Source organism: Acomys russatus, chromosome 32 (genome assembly GCF_903995435.1).
Source record: "Acomys russatus chromosome 32, mAcoRus1.1, whole genome shotgun sequence".
NCBI lineage: Eukaryota > Metazoa > Chordata > Mammalia > Rodentia > Muridae > Acomys > Acomys russatus.
In genome coordinates, this window is record NC_067168.1 from 36,009,816 (window position 1) to 36,025,952 (window position 16,137).

The 16,137-nt window shown below is 41.0% G+C and overlaps 1 protein-coding gene across 1 annotated transcript in view; it reads left to right on the forward strand.

Annotated features, from left to right (window-relative positions):
• Smarcc1 (SWI/SNF related, matrix associated, actin dependent regulator of chromatin subfamily c member 1) overlaps positions 1-16,137 on the forward strand; it is a 103,982-nt gene that overhangs the window by 63,287 nt on the left and 24,558 nt on the right. The window contains exons 22-25 of the mRNA XM_051140784.1: positions 4,816-4,871; positions 6,766-6,880; positions 8,826-8,980; positions 15,231-15,365. Coding sequence (XP_050996741.1) covers positions 4,816-4,871; positions 6,766-6,880; positions 8,826-8,980; positions 15,231-15,365 — 461 coding nt within the window. The remainder of the gene's footprint in view (positions 1-4,815; positions 4,872-6,765; positions 6,881-8,825; positions 8,981-15,230; positions 15,366-16,137) is intronic.

The window sequence follows — 16,137 nt, forward strand, 5'->3', positions numbered from 1 at the left end:
AGTGGTGACAGGCTTATGAGGCCTGTCATTTCCTGTCTGTACAGGACTTGACGTTAATGTGGGGGATGGCACTGCAAGTCTCCTGGTACCAAGTTGTTATGCGGGGTCTTATTCCTGATAAGACCGAATTCATTGCACTGGCAGGTCTCAAACCTTTCAATCTCAGTCTTGAAAGATAGGGAGATGTCTGTCCCAAATCCTTCTGTTGCTGTGGTGTCTGCCATACTTGAAAGTTCTAGAAACCACAACTTCCGAGGCTGCAATAGTCCATCTGCCTAGCTTGTGTGAGACCACGGTTTCATCTACAACACCATTTCAAAGTTCAAAACAAAATCTAAAAACATTTACAAGAGCATGCTGCCTTAGCTCTCTGCTCAAAAGTTTCATAATGCATGTCTTTCTAAAACATGCAGTCTCTGATTTATAAAAAGAATGAAGGAGGAAACACAGCACTTTAGTTTCATGAACATTGCTTTTGTTTTTGGAGACCCCAAGGGTTTCTGGATCACATTTTTGAATAGTTGAATTAAATAAGCAGTCCCTTGAATAGTATTCAGTTTGGGGGTGGGAAATACATAGAGAAGTAGAGATCTAAGTAGTGGCAAATAGAGCCAGTGAGCTAAGGAAGACTGTAGAAAAGGTGGTCTTTTAAAGCAGAATGAATTAGGATGGTATGTTCTAGAACAGATACCAAGTATTCTAGGAGAAGTGGGTGGTGCGGCAAGTTTGGCTTTGAAGATGAGCATGGGTTGATTTTGGTCCCTTATTTACATTGTAGACATGGGGAACTCATCAGAATACAAGCAGTGTGATTCAATTTCTTTACAAAATAACTCTAACATTTTACAAATAAAGTGCATAAGGGGAGAGGGTTCCTAGTTGATAAGTATAGAGCTGATTAAATAATTAAGAATGACACATCGTTACTTAGTAGAACAACTTTTATCAGCCTTTGCGTCTGTCAGTGTAACTTCCCAGTTCATTCAGCTCTTCAGAAGATGGTTCTAGTCCTCGTCTCGCCCTCACTTTGCCAACCACATCACTTTTAGAAGGGCTTTGGGAACTGCCTCCCAGTTTATGCCGTGTGCCGTCTTGCTTAAGTTAAATTTTAAAAATTCATTCTGCAGGGCTTGGTAGAATATATAGCTTTATTCCTAGCACTTAGGTGGCTCAGGAGGATCTCTTGAGTTCTAGGCCAGCCTGGTCTATATAATGAGACCCTGTCTCAAAAATTAAACTAAAAGTACGTTCTAATGATTAACTCTGCATACGTGGGTCATTCTACCAGTTAGGACAAAGAATTTTCAGCTTTCTGGTATATCAACAACATCAAAATGATGATGGAAACAGGAGTCTCTGTCCTCTCTAGTGTCGAGAGTTTAGGGGCTAGAGAGATGGTACAGTGTTTTTTAAGAGTACTAGCTTGAGCTGGGCGTGGTGGCTCACACCTGTAATCCCAGCACTTGGGAGGCAGAGGCAGGCAGATCTCTGAATTCGAGGCCAGCCTGGTCAACAAAGTAAGTCCAGGACAGCCAGGGCTACACAGAGAAACCCTGTCTCGGGTGTGTGTGTGTGGGGGGGGGGAGCATTAGCTTGCCTTCAGAGGACCAGGATATGATTCCTAGCACTCTTGAACTTTTTTTTTTTTTTTTAAATTAAGTATACAGTGTTCTGTCTGCATGTATGTACACCTGCATGCCAGAAGAGGGCATCAGATCACATTATAGATGGTTGTGAGCCACCATGTGGTTACTGGGAATTGAACTCAGGACCTCTGGAAGAGCAGGCGGCACTCTTAACCACTGAGCCATCTCTCCAGTCCAGATTCCTAGCACTCTTACAGAGGGGAGGCTCACAGCTATCTGTAACTCAGTTCCAAAGAATCTGATGCCCTTGTCTCTACTCCAGGGCGCTGCACTGCACACATGATACACAGACATATGTGCAGATAAAACATCCATACACAAGAAATGAAAATAAATAAATTGAGCACTTGCTAGCTGGACGCGGTGCCACACACATTTAATCCCAGCAGAGGCAGGTGGATCTCTGAGTTCTAGGCCAGCATGGTCTACATACTGAGTTCCAGGACAGCCACTGCTATATAGAGACTCTGCCTCAGATAGGTAGGTAGGCAGATAGAGAGATAGATAGACGGATGATACATGGATGGATAGATAGAAGACAGGTATGTGGGGAGGGTGTTGGCAGTTCGTATCAGAACTCAAATTTAACAGAAGCTGTGTTTTCATAACATTGGAGAAATACACAACATATAATTAAACTATTTTTAGACATCTACTAAGAGTATAAGCACTGTTTCTTGCAGTTTCTGCTTCCAGTGGCTCTAACTACACCATCATCATATAAATAGATACTAATTTACTTTGCTTTTTATGTTAGAATCATAGCCAGTTTTAAAAAGTTGGTGTCAAATTTGCCTTGCCTTACCATAGAGAATGTGAGTGTATAATACTTCTGGCATGTGGAAATAGAATGTATAATTGTGGGTAGTGTTTGTTGTTGTTTGCTTGTTTGTTTTTTGTTTTGTCAATTAGGTTTTGGTCTCCCCCCTCCTCTTCTTTCCCCAACACCCCCTCCCCCCCATGACAGTATTATCTGTATGTGGCCTTGGCTGTCCTGGTTTTACTTTAAGGACGAGGCTGGCCTCAAACTGCCCGCCTGCCTCTGCCTCCCAAGTGCTAGGATTATTGGAGTACGCCACCACTCGTGGCTATGCGTAGTTTTTTATGGTGATGCATATTTATTAAACTATGAGGTGTGGGGGTTATTTGAAAACCTGTATTATTCCATTTTCTGTTTGGCTTTCTTCTTTGCTCTTACCAATTTAATATGTATTCGTATGTTTTGAGACAGGGTCTTACTATTTGCACCAGCCTGGGCATGAACTAAGAGATCCACCTGTTTCTGTCTTGCCTCCTGAGTGCTGCGGTTGAAGGAGTGAGCCAGCATATCCAGCCAAATGCTACATTTTAATATCTGAGCTGAAAATCAGAACATTACTGATAATTCTCTTCCTCCCTTTGCTTCTCACCTTCCCACTCCTAGAAATAAGAATCCTATATTTTAAATCAGAGTTCTGTATACTTTTAAAATGACTTTTATCACAAACACAGATGCAGTTAAACCACATATGTTAAGTATACTTTTCCTGGGGTTTTAGTCTTTATAAAATAGGGAATATTTAGGTTTTTGAGATCACTTTTTCCCACTCAGTATTTGGTTTTCAGATTTGTCCATGTGGTTATAGGATCTAAGTAGCTGTTTAATTCATTCCTGTAAAATATGTTCTGTGTAATTACAATCCAGTTTAGTAGCTACCTGTTCTTTTGAACGGACAGTTTGGGCCATTGCTTTTATTTTTTTCTTAAAGCATCTATGTACACTCTTAAATACTTCATAGTGTTGTGATACAGTTTTGTTGTTTTGGTTTTTTGAGACACGGTTTCTCTGGGTAGCCTTGCTGTCCTGGACTCACTTTGTAGAGCAGGCTGACCTCGAACTCACAGGAATCCATCTGCCTTTGCCTCCCCGAGTGCTAGGATTATAGGTGTGTGTCACCGCTCCCAACTTAAATTCTCTTGTTGATGATAATTGCTTACTCGTGTCATTGTTCATACTTTTGTGACTGAGGCAGACTACTGGCCAGAATTAGGTCCTCTTGTGGTTTCAGCAAATAAAGGACTAAGCAGTGTTTCTTCAGGATCTGATTGAAATGGGTGCTCATTACTTATCTGTTAGATAAAATGAAACACATTTATTCTTTCATGTTTCCGAAACTTTGTTATTATATACAGAAAATCCACATGATCATTCTTGTTTTATAAACAAAATACCAAATGTTCAATTTAGACTTGGGAGCCAGGTGCTGGGGTGAAATCCTGCTAGCTCAGAGAGGCAGAGAAAGTACCCAGCTAACCTTCCTGCTCAGCCAAAGTCCCTTTCTTCTTCTCCATGGTGTCTTAAATGCCCTTCAACTCAGTTGGGCGTGGTAGAGCAAGCCTTTAATCCCAGGCAGGTGGATCTCTGAGTTTGAGGCCTACAAAGAAAGTTCCAGGACAGCCAGAGCTATTACACAGAGAAACTCTGTCTCACAAAACAAAACAAAATTTCAACTCAATGTCCCTCCTTCCTATGTTTGCTTATGTTCACTCTCAGCTGGTTGCTTACTCTGACTTTTGACCTATGGTTGGCTTTATTTAACTCTTGCTTACAGAAGGCTCTTAAGTTAAAGGTGTGTGCTAGTGCTGAACCATACCATAACTACTTATTTACAATAAACAGAAAGTCTTGGGTTAAAGATGTGTGCTAGTGCTGAACCATACCATAACTACTTACTTACAATAAACAGAAAGTCTTGGGTTAAAGATGTGTGCTAATGCTGAGCCAGACCACAAGAAACAGGTTTTTTTTTGTTCATAATCTTGGGGGGAAGGGGGGTCATGTTGGCATCAAGTATCGTGTTGTTAACAGCATAGTGCAGTTCCTCAAGTAAAACTCATTCCCACCCATAGCTCTAGATCAAGAAACAATAGTAATATCATCCCAGCTCTCTCCCTTCCTTACCTAACCACTGGCTTGTGATTGACAGTATTTATTTTCAGTTTTACTCTCATGTCCTTTTTACTTTCTCATAAAGTATGTGCTGTGTATGTCTAACTTCTTTTGCAACCAGGTTACTGATTAATTATACCATGCAGAAATATATTTCAGATGCTCTACAATACATTGATTTTTAGCTATTTCCATCTTATTTACCTATTTCCATATTATTTTTATTCTTTTAACTTGTAGAAGGGTCTGAAGAAGAAAAGATGGAAACAGATCCTGATGGTCAGCAGCCTGAAAAGGTAAAGGCTATTCAGATGTCTCCTCACAGAAAACCACACAGTGCCTTCTCAGCATACTGGTTTTCACATTTTGTGATATCTCAAGTCACCACCAGGGGAACTACCAGTGGATTTGTTACTGAAGTTATAGCCTGGCAGTATAGACTTACTCCCTTGACTCTTCACTACAGCGTCACCCATACCCTGTCCTCCTCTTTTATGCCCTGTTCACAGGCGTAGTTTTGTATGAATACAAAAGTTCGCTATTGTAAATATTTAATTGTAGGACCAGGGCCTTATACTTGTACCAGAGGAGAATTTCAGTATACTAAGTGATTTCCTAGGAAAGTTAGCTGCCAACAGAAGAATATTTAGTAAAGAATTTACAAGAAGCTGACATTTGAGGTAGGATTTAAAGAGCAAAAAGAACTGTAAAGACTGAAATAGAGGGCTAGGAATCTGAGCTTTTGAATGTCATCTAAGTGTCTGTATGTTATTAGCCCAGTCCCTGTTCATAAGAGATTTTAAAGGCTCATCAGAGTTGAACTGAATACAGCCGCTCAAGGGCAGCCTTGGTGTGTGTGTTATCAGTTACAAAATATAATGGACACTCAGTCAGCATTGAGTGAATATACAAGAGTGGAGAGTTAAGGTCTTGATTACATTGTAGCAGTGTGAAATACATAGATAAGGAAAGCAACAGTTCATACAGTTGTTATAATTCCTGCAGTGTTCTAGATATGACACAGCAGTTTAATTCTTCTGTTTTGGGTTCTTTTTGTGGAGGCTTGGTCTCGCTGTGCAGCTCTGGTTGGCTAAAACACACTATGTAGACCACCTCAGACTCAGATTCATCACCTGCATCTGTCTTCTCAGTGCTGAGCTTTTGCACTCTGCTTTCCTTTATTTATTTTTACTTGATGTGTATGTGTGTTTTGCTGGCGTGTATATCTGCACCACTTGCATGCCCGATGCCAGAGGGGCCAGAAGAGGGCATCTGGTTCCCTAGTACAGAGGTACAGGTGGTTGTGAGCTGCCGTGTGTATTCTAAGAATTTATCCTGTGTCTTCTGAAGAATAGCCAGTGCCCTTGACTGTTGAGTCATCTCTTCTGCCTCTATACCTTAATTCTTTTTTTTTTTAATTAGTTTCTTTATTCATTTTTTCTAGCATGTCTTAAAATAGCCTCGCCAAGTTAGTGATAGTCTCCATTTTATAAATTTTTCTGTAGTCTGTCCAAAGTCAAAGCTGCCAAAGCAGATCACTGTTCAAATGCTTTCAGCCTTTTAAAACAATTGAGGGCTAGAGTGATTGCTCATTTTAATACTTTTCACTTGAATCACCAGAACCCACCTAAACTACTGGTGCTTTAAGATGGGACGGCCTGCCTCGAATTTTATCCTCAGAAAGTAGAGATTAGATTCCGAAGCAAAATGCCTTTAAGAGACCCTGCCAGGTTGAATAAGGTGGAAGAGTGATTGGGGGTTGATTGCCAACATCAACCATGTGTACCCTCAAACATGCTTACACATGTGTGCACATCATATACATGAAAATGGAGGGGATAGAAAATCAAATCTGTGTGTGTGTGGTTCTTGGGTGTTTTTTAAATTAATATTACCAGTTAGCTACTCGATATTCCTTTGAGCGTTGTAAACCTGGTCTTTGTAGCAGAGGTTGCAGAAGCACCAGGTACTACATGCTTGAGATGTATCATAGCATGAACACACAGGTTCCCAATTGGTTAAAATACATTTATCAGAATTAGTCTCTTTCCTAGGTCTTCCTTACCAGGCCCTTCTAAATCCCAGCTGTCTCTTGCCCAATAGTGAAACGTGTTGTTAGCTTAAGGTATTTTCACTTCTAATAGAACTGTTTTACTTACTCCCTATTCTCTTGTTTTGTACTACTTTCAGGCAGAAAACAAAGTGGAAAATGAATCAGATGAAGGTGATAAAACACAAGATGGAGAAAATGAAAAAACGAGTGAGAAGGAACAAGACAGTGAAGTCAGTGAGGATGTCAAGCCAGGTGACTTGGGCCACAGCTTCTTAGACTGTGTTAATCCTGTGACTTCACAGAGGCTGGAGAATTCTGGTCACTGGCATAGAAATGTCTTCTCCTCCTTTTAAAAGTGTTTTATTATTTTTAAGAACAACGTTTTTATTGTTAGTGTTTTGGGGGTTGATTGCTGACAGTCTCACAGTATCCCGGGCTGGTGTGGAACTCACAGAAATCTGCCTGCCTTAGCTTCTTAACGTTTTTTTTTTTTTTGTTGTTGTTGTTGTTGTTTTTTTTTTTTTTTTTTGGTTTTTTTGTTTGTTTGTTTGTTTGTTTCGAGACAGGGTTTCTCTGTGTAGCCTTGGCCATCCTGGACTCACTTTGTAGACCAGGCTGGCCTCGAACTCACAGCGATCCGCCTGCCTCTGCCTCCCAAGTGCTGGGATTAAAGGCAAGTGCCACCACGCCCGGCTTCTTAACGTATTTTTAAGTTTTTAAGATTTTCTTTTTATTTTATGTGCATGGGTGTTTTGCCTGTATACCACAGGTGTGCATATATGTTTGCCCCCTGTGTACATTGCCCTTGGAGGCCAGAAGTGGGTGTTGGACCCTTGGAACTAGAGTTCCAGACAATTATGAGCTTACATTCAGGTTATGAGACTTGAGCTGTCTTCCTGGGAAGAGCAGTCAGTGAGTGCTCTTAGCACTTTGCTTTAGTCAGTCTCGTGTCTTCATTGTTGTGTTAAGACAGCACCTCCAGGCATGGTGCCGCACGCCTTTAATCTCAGCACTCTGGAGGCAGAGGCAGGCGGATCGCTGTGAGTTCAAGGTCAGCCTGGTCTACAAACAAAGTAAGTCTAGAACAGCCAAGGCTACAGAGAGAGAGCGAGGGAGGGAGGGGGGAGGGGGAGGGAGGGAGAGAGAGAGAGAGAGAGACAGACACCGACCCTGTATCAAAAAACAAAACAAAAAGACAGCACCTCCAATAACCCAATAACCTGAATCTTCCTATGTAGCTGATGCTGGTTTTTAACTCCTAATGTTCCTGCCACTTTCTTCCAAATAGTAGGATTGTGGGCCTTATCCTTGTGCTGGCTTTTTTCATTTGCTTTGGACTCAGGGTGGTGGGGGATAACTGGGCCTAAGGTATTTCACACACTGTACCACTGGGCCATATATATGGTCTTGCTTGGTAGTTTGTTTATTGTGTGTTTACTTTTAAATTTTTGAGTCTGGATCTTAATAAGTTGCCCAGGCTAGCTTTAAATCCACTCTATAATCTAGGTATCTTTGTATTTGCTGTCCTGTAGTCTCAGCCCCTAGATAAGCTGACTTACAGGCTTCCAGGATGCTAAGAGGAAAGGCTTCGTAACCGTGTGTCTAGCCCTTGGGTTTTATGTAACAACCATTAGATACCAGTGTGTGCTCTGGAACTATTTTGCCTCTCTTTGCTTTCATAAAGACTAAACAAATTATTCACCAACATTTAAATTCCGTTGTTCTTTAAGAGTGTCAGTCTCCTATTCCAATTTATTATTTCCCTTGTTCGTTTGGAGCGGTGTCACTCTGTCTGCCTGTCCTATCTCAGCCACTTTATTCTGTCTCTGGCAGTCACAGTCCACTGTGCCTGTCTCAGACTTGTGGAGTACTATGCTGTGTGTCTGATCTTGTCCTCAGGTCCTTCCCCTGCGCAGTGACCAGATCTAGGAGTCTGAGCTTCTGTTCCCTGCCTTTATAGCCAATGGAACTGTACACAGAGCTGAGAAAAATGACGCAAAGACAAAGTATACACTTCCAAAATCTCCCTGATATTTTATAATATGCATACTTAAATGTAGGGGGTGATTCAATGAAATTTTTTCTCAAAATAGGAAAAAACATTGAAATCGTTACAACACCATGTGGCAAAAGTGGTTAAGGTGGAATGTTGAGAAGAGTGCACTCATAATAAAGCTTTCTTAAAAAATATTTTCAGAAGAAAAGGAGAATGAAGAGAACAAAGAACTCACTGATCCATGTAAAGAGAGAGAAAGCGATAATGGGAAGAAGAAAGTGGAACACGAGATTTCTGAAGGAAACGTTGCCACAGCCGCAGCAGCTGCTCTCGCCTCAGCTGCCACCAAAGCCAAGGTTCGGCCCAGCAGCCCCTTCCCTACTCTCCTGAGCCATGAATGGTCATATTGTTTCTAGTTAATTGGGAACATTTAGTATAAAGAACCTTCCCCCCCGGCAGGAGATGACTGTTTGCTTGAATGGCATTTCTAGGTTAAGAAACCCCCAGGCAGGAGGAGGTCGTTGAGTAGATCCGGTCTTAGGGGGACAGTTTCCCTTCCACTCATTGTTGCTTGATCTTTGTGAAGGCATCAGTTGAAGGCATGTTTTGAATTCTCCTTTAAGGGTCTCATTTCTTTTTTCATTTTGAATTTGTCTGCAGAACTTGTCATGGACCAGTGTTTCAATAGTTTCTACCAGATTGAAATATTTATGATTTTTAAGACAAAATCTGCTTCTTTGTATAAATACTTCATCCTGATATTACAGACTGAAAAGAAAGAGAGAACTTAAAATAGCTTTTTCTTCTTGAATTTGCCAGCTTTTCTGGGGGTGGTTTTTTCTATTTATAACATAGTATCGGCTGCACTGCATATTTAAGAAGACAGGAAAATGTTATTTTCCCACGCTTCGTGTTAATTTAGCATTTTAAAGCATTCTAAAGATGAGTATATGAAATTTTAAGAAAATTTCATCCATTCTTTCTGAGTGGTTTCTTTCTATCATAATTTACCAGATTTAAAGAACCAGTAGTTTCTAGAACATCCTTAATCATATATCTTGGGCATTTATTCACATTGGGTCAGATGTTCATTCATGATCTTTCAAAATCCTCTGCTACTGTGAATAAATACTTGTGTTTTCGTTGTAAGGTCTGATTGATAGCACATCCCCCAGGTAAACCAACTTAAGCCATAGAACCACCGTTTGGAGTTTCTGTTTTTTAGACCCAGGTGTATATAAATCCCCTGAAGGAGGTTTTATAGAGAGGTCTATACAGGCCACAGCAGTACTAAGTCTACGCACACATGTGTCTGTCTTTACTGTAATAACTATATACATGGTGTATTTATTCTTGCACATGTTTTGCAAAGATGCTTTGTAATCTATATAGTTTTCCTTTGCCCATTTTACCCTGACCTGCCTCTACCTCCCAGTTTGGGGACTAAAGGTGTGCGCAGCCATTCCTAGCTTTCTTGTGAGTTTTGAGGCGTAGTCTTAGGTAATATGGGCATGATTTGTTGCTTCTTTTTTTTTCTGGCTTTGTCCCCCACTGGAAAGTTTTCTTTTCTCATGCCTACCCTTTCTCCTGCCAGGTGGGATTACTGGGGTATCATCTTGTCTCCGAACTGTATGGAGTTTTGCTTCTGTGTGTTGTTTTGAGACAGGCTATCACTGTGTAGCCACTTGCCTCAGAATGCCTACCACACCCAGAATTCTTATTTGTACACAGTATCACTGAAGATTCTCTCAGCAGTAATAGATTATAGGCTACAAGAGCTTTCCTCCTTTCTTAGTCTTCAGAGCTGTAACCAGTGCTGGTCTTTTATTTTTCCCTGACTTTTCTGGTACCAAGTCTGTAATAGCCCTTTCACCACTTACCTGCTAGAGACTATTAAATATTGCTCTCTTAATCCTTCTCTGTTTGCACTATCTCCATTAGTGACCATGCAGCTGAAGTGATGATCTTCTGTGTTTCTTTTTGTTAATGTTTGTTTGTTATTTTTAATCATATGTACATATCTGTGTGTGTATGCTGCATATGTGTCTCATGCCCCATGGAGGCCACAGGCATCGAATCTCCTAAAGCTGGAGTTACAGGTAGATAGTTATTAGCCACCTGATGTGGGTGCAGAACCCTCTGGAAGAGCAGTGCATAATCTTAAACTGATAAGCATTCTCTCTAAACATTGTGGTTTCTTTTTCGTTTCTTTCATGTGTATAGGTATTTTGCCTGCATGTATATCTGTATCATGTATGTGCCTAGGGCTTGCGGGAACTAGGACAGGGCATCTGCCCCCTGGAACCGGATGGCGGTGACCCACTATGAAAGGTGCTTGCATTGAAATCTGGGCCCTCTTCAAGAGCAGCCGTGTTCTTAACTACTGAGTCATCTCTTTTAAACCGTTTTTGAAGTATTTACATTGAAATAAGTAGGACAGATAAGCCTTCTCTGAAGTTTTCAAGCAGCACCCACTCCAGAAATTCAAGGCCACTGTCCTCCAGGAGCCTCCACGTGTCCCTTGTGTTTATTGGGCTTCCCAGCTTATCTCCTAATAGCATAGATTAATTTCTGGCTCTAAACTTTATTTTAAATCTTCTATTTATTTATTATAATTGGATGTCTCACAGCATATGCATGTGAGTGTCAGAGGACAACTTTAGGAAGTTAGCCTTTTAAAAATTAGTTCTGCTTCTTTCATATAGGTCCTATCAAGGTCAGGCCATCGTGCTTGGTGAGCCATCTCATATAGGCTCCTCTTCCTTCATATAAATGTAATCTTGTAATAGATAATTTTTAAAAGATAAAATCTCATGAAAATGCAAGTTGATTAAAAAGTTACTTCTTGGTTTTTTTCTTTTTCCCCCTTTAATCCACAAGCCAGGGTCACACTATGTGACCCTATGAAGGCTGGCCTTCATGCCAAGATCTTCCTTCCTCTGCCTATGGATTGCTCAGATTACATGTATATGCCACAATGCTGTCTTGAAAAAAATACTTCATTCAGTAACCTCCCTATCTCTAGCGCAACTAAAAATTTAAATTCTTCCCTAGGGAATTTAAAATTGTTTTATGATTAGGGCCTTTATTTAGTTTTAAGCCTCTTTTCTTGCCTTTCCTTTGGAATTATTTTGTTTCTTACTGTTCTTTAAAAAAAAAAAAACTTGTATCCTTGACTGTCCTGGACTCACTTTGTAAACCAGGCTGGCCTCGAACTCACAGAGATCCACCTGCCTCTCCAAAGTGCTGGGATTAAAGGCGTGTGCCCCCACGCCTGACAAAACCCTGTCTTGGAGAGGGAGGGGCCGAAAAAAAAGAACCTAGCATTTCTGGTCACTTCCTTCCTAGGGCTTGATTCTATTACCAGTCCTTCCTGTAATTTCTCCAAGTCTTACCTCTGTCCTATGCTTTAGTTAATTTTACATAATAAGTTAAAAGAAAATTGGAGACTGTTTTATGTGTTGTATACTAGGAACCATTTTCCATAGCTATTAGATTCCTTCTTTTTATAGAAATTAACGTTGTGCCTAACCCTTGTTGTTCTGTGCAGTTGAGAAGACTATAGTTATGGTCACTCAATCTATACTTGCTCATCATCAGCTCTATTTCCCAAAACCAGAAGATTCACTGTTCACATTCCCCTACCCAACCACAACACATAGGGTTTTCCTGTGTAACCTTGGCTGACCTGGAAGTAACTCTGTTATAGAGCAGGCTGGCCTTGAACTCCGAGATCCACCAGCCTCTACCTCCCCAGCACTTTAATTGAAGATGTGTGCCACCACTCCTGGCTTCCACTGTTAAGTAGTAAAGCAAATTTCCCTCCAATTTGTGACAGTAGTCCAAAGTGTCTGCTGTATAGGTTGCATGTGTGAGTTTAATGCCTTATAGTTGGATCTGATACAGCTCATGGTACATAATCATTTTTGTGCTACATAGTAATCAAAGGGGCAAAAAATTCACTTAAATTATTGTAATTAGCAAGGCTTCACCAAGCATTCCAAGTTTCTCTTACTTTGTTCCTCTGTGTCTATAAACAGCTTTGTTATTCAGTGTTTGTCACCCTCATGCATGGAGAGGTAATTACAGTCTCTGGATCTAGCTCTGTAACAGACAGGTAACTTCTGGCTTCTCACCACCCTTGCAATGGGAGGAACCCTTCAGGAACATATCCATTTTTGCCTTGCTTCCACTAACAAGCTATGTGGGGCCACACCTGCAGTGGGATTGTGGCAGCATGCGTAGGTGTACTCACATGGCTAGGTGCTCTGGGTTTTCTTCCATCTGGGTATTGAGACATAGAAAGAAAGAAGGGCGAGTTGAAAATACTTTTGGGGTAAACTAGAAACCTCAGACCCAGGGTATATTATTTTTTTAGGAAACAGAAATTACATTTTCTCAATCATATATTTTGAGATTTCTCTCAGAACTCTTACATTTCTTCATAACGTACTCCATGTGCACAAAACTAAAATGGATTTCAGCTCATGGAAACTGGGCAACAGAAAGATTTTTCTTGCCTTCCAAAACATAAATTATTACTGCTGTTTTATGTTGCAGTTTTGGTTGAAATATACTTGAACTAAGTCTTGGATGTCATCTCTCTATAGCACTACTGTGCACAGGTGACCAAAGAGAAAGTTGGCCTCTTCCACCATTTTGTTGTAGTTCCCTGTTACCTTTCATCCTTGTTGAATCAAAAGAAATTACTTCTACTATCCATTGGACTCTCCACCTTAAACCTTTCCTAGTGAAGTAACTACTTCATTTTCCTTAGTTACCTCTCTGGTGATCTTTCCCACATTCCTTATATCTTCTGGTATGAGTAGATTAGTGTGGAATTTACTCACACAGGTGTTATGAACTCAGTTCTTGAATAGTTGGGTACTTACTCTGGCCCCTCTGTAATGTGATCTAATGCCCTTTTTGGTGTGTAGGCATGCACACAGAAGAAGCACCCATATGCATAAAGTACATCTCTAGAACCCCGCGTGGTGGTGCACACCTTTCATCCCAGCACTAGGTAGGCAGTGGCAGGCAGATCTCTGGTTTGAGGCCAGCCTAGTCTACAAAGTGAGTCCAGGACAACCAGAGCTCTTTTACACAGAGAAACCCTGTCTCCAAAAACTAAAGGGAAAAGGGGGGGGGAAAGAAGTAGTAGAATGGTAGTTGAGTCCAGAGAGATGGCTCAGTGGTTAGTAACACAGTGCTCTTGCATAGGACCTAAGGTTAGTTCCAGCACCCACTTTGAGTGGCTAATAAGTATCTGTAATTCCAGCTCTAGACGCTCTGTTGCTTTTTTTCTGGATACCAAGGGTTCTCTTTACAATAGACAGACTCACACGCAGGCAATAACGTATATGTAACATTTTTAAGCAAAAATGATCCGTTGGGCATTAGGCACATACCTTTAACCCCAGCACTCAGGAGGCAGGGGCAGGCAGATCTCTGTAAGTTGAGGCCAACCTGGTCAATAGAGTGAGTTCCAGGATGGCCATGCTACACAGAGAAACCCTGCCTTTTTAAAAAAAAAAAAAAAAAAAGACACAGTAAAATAAAAATGATAATTCAAGCTGTCATACCTGTTTTGCTTCTAGAAGCCTGTCTTACATGTTTCCTACATGTTAACTCTTAGGTTCTATAGGAAATAAAGAGGTTAGATAGATCGCCTTTCCTGCATATTATTCAATTTTGTGTACAAATAAAATGCACACAAAATTTAACATAGAATGATAGACTGCAAAATGTGGTTTCGGATGTGTTGGGGCTGATGACTGCAGGTAGTCAGGGACTGGCCAAGTGTGCATAGCGTGGCACTTTGTTTGTGCAGTTCAGTAGACAAGAACTGATGGCGGTGGTGTCAGTCATTCAGCCTCTTCCAGAGAGCTTTCCTTTCTGCTCCACTGTCTATATGTGTAGCTCTGGATACTCTCTTCCACTTTAGTGTGGAACACTGCCTGGTCTCTCTACCCCACACACACCTTCCTTACCATAGAGAGGTGGGAGGTAGCTAGATAGGGAGGTTGGTTGGTAGAGCTCATCAAGAGTCTTTGTTCTGCAGGGTGTGGCCATGCAAGCCTTTAATCCCAGCACTTGGGGGTCAGAAGCAGGTGGTTCTCTGTGAATTCTAGGACGCTTGAGCTACATAGTGAGACCTTGTCTCAAAAACACAAGACAACAAAAAACACATGTGGATTAGAAGTCTTTGTTCAGACCTGTCCTACGTAGCGTCTCCTCCTGGTCAGACTCTTTGATAGGAAGAGTGTGCCTTAGGAGGAACTTCCCTTAATCCTTTACAATAACTTACTATTTCTGGGGTGTGAGAAGGGGTTCCATGGTATGGAGATCATCAGACAATTTGGGGAAGTAGATTCTTTCCTTGTGCTTTCTGTAGGTTGATCTCAAATTTTCAGCTAAAAAAACAAGTGCCTTTACCCACTGAATCATGCTGATGGCCCCTTTGCAAAACAGGGTTTTTGCCCATTCTTCCCTTTAGCGGTGATTTTCTCTATTTCTATAAGGAACATAGAGGCTTCAAGCCTTTTCCTCTCAATGTCAGTGTCAGCATTTTCTTAAATAAATAACTGGAATGGTCTCTGTCCTTAGCACCTGGCTGCTGTGGAAGAGAGAAAGATCAAGTCCCTCGTGGCTCTCCTGGTTGAAACACAGATGAAGAAATTAGAGATCAAACTTCGACACTTTGAGGAGCTGGAGACTATTATGGACAGAGAGAAAGAGGCTGTAAGTATTGCATGTGGCATGTTGAAAATTAACCCTCAGAGATGGAAGTTAGGTCGTGCCATGGTGGTCTGTTTCATTGATCTCCCTAGGTATTTTGTTACTTCCTTTATCTAGTGATCCTAGTGGTTATAAATAGTGGGGTTTTTGTTTACTTTTTAAAGTTTAACTGTTTGTGTTTCTTGGCTGCGTATATACTTAATATTAAAATAGCCATCTTTCTAGCCTCCAAATGTTAGTATCTTAATACAGATTATTTAGAGCTGACACACTTGGTAGCTTATAACCATCTGCAGCTCCAGTTCCAGGGGATTCTCACCTGCCTCTAGCTACTTCATTGCACACAGTGCAGACATGCAGGCAGGTAAAACACCCTTTCACATAAAATTAAATTTTAAAAAATCTTGAATTTGGGGTGTGGGAAAGGAAACCGGGCATGGCAGTGCACACCTGTAATCCCAGGCCTTGGTGAGGCAGAGGCAGGCAGATCTCTGTGAGTTCAAGCGAGTCTGCAAAGCAAATCCAGGACAGCCAAGGCTACACAGAGAAACCTTGTCTCAAAAAAACAAAATAAAAAAAAGAAAAGCAGAGGTAAATATAATTCCTCTGATTAGCAGTGTGTAAATTGAGAAGGAGGAGGTTTCTATGATTGTCCCATAAAAGAAAGGCATGGATGTGTAAATGGCTGGCAGATATCTTGCAAGTCATCACCACTTTAAAAGTTGTGATGTTGTCATCTTCTCATTTGATATATATTTATGTTCCAATTATGTAG